The sequence below is a fragment of the Apaloderma vittatum genome, unplaced genomic scaffold, assembly GCF_000703405.1.
Source record: "Apaloderma vittatum isolate BGI_N311 unplaced genomic scaffold, ASM70340v1 scaffold29878, whole genome shotgun sequence".
Classification (NCBI taxonomy): domain Eukaryota; kingdom Metazoa; phylum Chordata; class Aves; order Trogoniformes; family Trogonidae; genus Apaloderma; species Apaloderma vittatum.
In genome coordinates, this window is record NW_009732881.1 from 3,282 (window position 1) to 3,612 (window position 331).

The 331-nt window shown below is 62.8% G+C and overlaps 1 protein-coding gene across 1 annotated transcript in view; it reads right to left on the reverse strand.

The window, feature by feature from the left end:
* The window catches only part of LOC104278655 (parathyroid hormone/parathyroid hormone-related peptide receptor-like), a gene marked incomplete at both ends in the record, with an annotated part of 3,605 nt that extends 3,277 nt beyond the window's left edge, over positions 1–328 (reverse strand). The window contains 2 exons of the mRNA XM_009875686.1: positions 11–51; positions 257–328. Coding sequence (XP_009873988.1) covers positions 11–51; positions 257–328 — 113 coding nt within the window. The remainder of the gene's footprint in view (positions 1–10; positions 52–256) is intronic.
* Between the last annotated feature and the right edge of the window lie 3 nt (positions 329–331).

Below are 331 nucleotides of genomic sequence, written 5' to 3' on the forward strand. Positions count from 1 at the left end.
GGAGATGGATTAGCCGACGGTGTACATCAGGTGCAGTCGGTCAAACACCTCCTGGAAGAGAAGGGCTGAGCTCCACGACCCCTCCGCAGCCCAGAGGCCCCGCTGGCCTCCAGGCTGAGAGCACAGGGGGAGAAGGGCTTGTCTGGGGACAGGATGGGGAAGAGCCCCCTCCAGCTCCCAGCGATCCCCTTTGCCGCACACCTCCCTGCTCCCCATCCCCACCCCTTCTCCCAGCACCTTTCGCAAGCAAGGTCACCTTCTCGCGGCTCCGGCTCTCGGAAGAGAAGAGCAAAGCGCATTCGGTGTAGTTGGCCCAGGTCTTGTTGATGCT